The following is a 3,412-nucleotide window of genomic DNA, read 5'->3' on the forward strand; positions in this document are numbered from 1 at the left end:
TGTGTGTGTGTGTGTGTGTGTACGGTGTAAGAAAGAAGTCCAGTTTCTTTATTTTGCATGTTGCTGTCCACTTTCTCTAACACTATTTGTTGAAGAGACTGTGTTTTTCCCATTGGATGTTCTTTCTTACATAGTGGTAGGTTCACTTCTGGATTTTCTTTTCTGTTTCTTTTCTGTTCTGTATTTTGTGCCAGCACCATACTGTCTTGATCACTACAGCTTTATAATATATCTTGAAATCTGGAATTGTGATGCCTCCAGCTTTGCTTTTCTTTTTCAACGTTGCTTTTGCTATTTGGGGTCTTTTGTGTTTCCATACAAATTTTAGGATTGCTTGTTCTAGCTCAATGACAAATGCAGGTGGTATTTTGAAATGGACTGTATTAAATGTGTGGATTGCTTTGGGCAGCATAGACAATTTAATAATATTTACTTTTTTGATCCATGAACATGGAATGTTATTCCATTTCTGTCTGTCATCTTCAATTTCTTTCATTAGCATTTAATAGTTTTCATAGTAAAAGTTACTTCTTTGGTTAGGTTTATTCCTAGGTGTCTTATTGTTTTTGGTGCAACTGTAAAAAGGATTGATATTTTAATTTTTATTTCTGCTGCTTCATTATTGGTGTGTAGAAATGCAACAGATTTTTGTTTGTTGATTTTGTATCCTACAACAGTACTGAATTTATCAATTATGGCAGGTTTTTTTTTTTATGGAATCTTTCAGGTTTTCTATATAGAGTACCATGTCATCTGCAAATAGTGAAAATTTTACTTCTTCCTTGCTGATTTGGATTCTATCTATCATCTATCTATCTATCTATCTATCTATCTATCTATCTATCTATCATCCATTTTTTCTGTCTGATTGCTGCAGCTAGGACATCCAGTACTATGTTAAATAATGGTGGTAAGAGTAGACACAACCCTATCTTGTTCCTCACCATAAAGAAAAAGATCTCAGGCTTTCCCTATTGAGCATATTAGCTGTGGGTTTTCACATGTGGTCTTTATTATGTTGAGGTATGTTTCCTCTGAACCCACCTTGTTGAGGATTTTTATCATGAATGGATGTTCTTATTGTCAAATAGTTTCCTGCATCTATTGAAATGATCATATGGTTCTTATCCTTATATTTTTTTAAGTAGGCTTCACACCCAGTGTCGAGCACAACTCACAACCCTGAGATCAAGACCTGAGCTGAGTTCAAGAGTCAGACACTTAACCAACTGAGACACCCAGGCACCCCACCCTTGCTTTTATTAATCTGGTATGTCGTGTTAATTCAATTGCGAATGTTGAACTACCCTTGCAAACTAGGAATAAATCCCACTTGATCGTGGTAAATTTTTTTAAAGTATTGTTGGATTTAGTTTGCTAGTAAAACTTAAAATTTTGTGCATCTACATTCATCAGGGATATTGGCCTGTAGTGCTCTTTTTTTAGTAGAATTTTTGTCTAGTTTCGGTAGTAGGATGACACTGGCTTCATAGAATAAATTTGGAAGTTTTACTTCCTTTTCTATTTTTTGGAATAGTTTTAGAAGAATAGTTATTAAATTTCCTTTAAATATTTGGTAGAATTTTGCTGTGAAGACATTTGGCTCTGGACTTTTGGTTGTTGGGAGTTTTTGATTACTGATTTAATTTCTTTGCTGGTTATTGGTCTGTTCTAGTTTTCTATTTCTTCTGTCACTGTTTTGGTAGTTTATATGTTTCTAGGAATTTGTCCATGTCTTTTTTGTTGTTGTTGTTTGTTTAAAATTATTGCCCAGGATATTTTTTCCTTGTGTCTTGGTTGATTTTTTTTTCTTTTTTAATAACTATAAATTCAAGCTTATTGAAGCTTGCCTTTGTCTTGAAAAAAAATAAAACAACTAAGCTGTCACATCAACCTGATTTCATTTGAAGAGAGAGATGATAGTTATCTTGCAAGAGTAAAATTTATACCACAAATGATGCAGGTCTAAGTCTAGTGGCACTAAAATCAGATGAGAGCATTGTTGACAAAATTATAATCTGCCGGTGACATTTGTGGAAAAGAAGCCCTTTTCTTTTTAAAAATGTTTTTATAACAGTAAATTCTGTTAGGAAATTCTAAAATGTCTTACAGGCCAAAAGGGAATGAGGTGAGTAAAATGCTTCTACAGAGTTTGAATAAAATACTGGATTTGAGAGTTGCTGGAACTTGGATATGCAAAAATAGGGTGGTAGGTGGGGTCATGCTTACAATGGTAACAAGTTCAAATAAACTACTGTGACAATACACCACTTCACAGGTCACACGCTTTTCCAGGGGTTTCTCTTTCCTTCAGTAGGTGCTGGCAGAAGGTGTGCTCAGTCGCTTTCCGATATAGATGTGTAGCCCCAAAGCCAAAATATGAGAGAGGAAGAAAGATGGAATGAACACTTTCAAGAAATTCTGTGGAGAAAATACCCCCTTTCTTCATGGCCCCGCTTTTCCTCATGCTTAAAGCAATGGAACATTTGGGGTGTCTGAAGTGGAACTCCTTAGGTGGAATGTTTCCAGGTCTACTGAACCAGCTGGACACCCAGTCTACACTTTTCTTCAAAGGATCAACTTCTTTCTCTTCTTCTGCAACCTCTTCTTCTGAGAGTTATGGGCCCTACTGGCGTATATCTGCACACCAAACATAATCTGCCCATCCTCTTGTGGGGAAGGGCTGTCACAGTGAGAACTGGCTCTTGAACTACTCTGTCCTGATTCATGTTGTGCATGCAAAAGAGCCTTTTCCATGTCTCCACTGCAGACAGAAGATGAGGAAGGTCCATGTTCTAGCCCCCTAATTTTCTCATTGCCATTATCATTGCCATTGCTGCTGTTCATAGGGAGTTCTACCCAGGAACTTTTGAGGCCAGCTGTCAGGGGCAAAGGCTGTTCACCTTCCTTGCAGTTGTTGTTGTGAGGGAGTGGTGGCCTCTCTACTAAATGAGATGACATTGTCAGGTGGCTGAAAGACCTGTGGTGGCAGCAAGACCATCTCTGGTTCTTGGGCCAGTCCATTTCTTTTTTTTAAATTATGTTTTTAAATTTTATTTATATTCAAGTTACTTAGCATACAGTGTAGTCTTGGCTTCAGGAGTAGGACCCAATGATTCATGTCTTACACATGACACCCAGTGTTCATCCCCAAAAGTGTCCTCCTTAATTGCCATCACCCATTTTACCTATCCTCCAACCCATACCCTCCCCTGCAGCAACCCTCAATTTGCTCTCTGTCTTACAGGTTACCCAATTTTTTGGTATATGGTTATTCATAATATTCTCTTATAACTATTTCTATTTCTGTGGTGTTTGTTGTTATTTCTCCTTTCTCATTTATAATTTTATTTACTTGGGTACTTTCTTTTTTTCTTTTTGATTAGTCTGGCTAGAGGTTTATCAATTTTAT

The 3,412-nt window shown here is 36.6% G+C and overlaps 1 protein-coding gene across 1 annotated transcript; it reads right to left on the reverse strand.

Annotated features, from left to right (window-relative positions):
• Window positions 1-2,304: 2,304 nt before the first annotated feature.
• Window positions 2,305-2,961, reverse strand: LOC115512080 (BCL2/adenovirus E1B 19 kDa protein-interacting protein 3-like). Its single transcript, XM_032592877.1, is given in 3 exon segments — window positions 2,305-2,418; window positions 2,420-2,616; window positions 2,619-2,961. Coding segments are annotated over 3 exon segments (648 nt in total). The 3' UTR covers window positions 2,305-2,310.
• Window positions 2,962-3,412: the final 451 nt, after the last annotated feature.

Source organism: Lynx canadensis, chromosome B1 (assembly GCF_007474595.2).
Source record: "Lynx canadensis isolate LIC74 chromosome B1, mLynCan4.pri.v2, whole genome shotgun sequence".
Taxonomy (NCBI): domain Eukaryota; kingdom Metazoa; phylum Chordata; class Mammalia; order Carnivora; family Felidae; genus Lynx; species Lynx canadensis.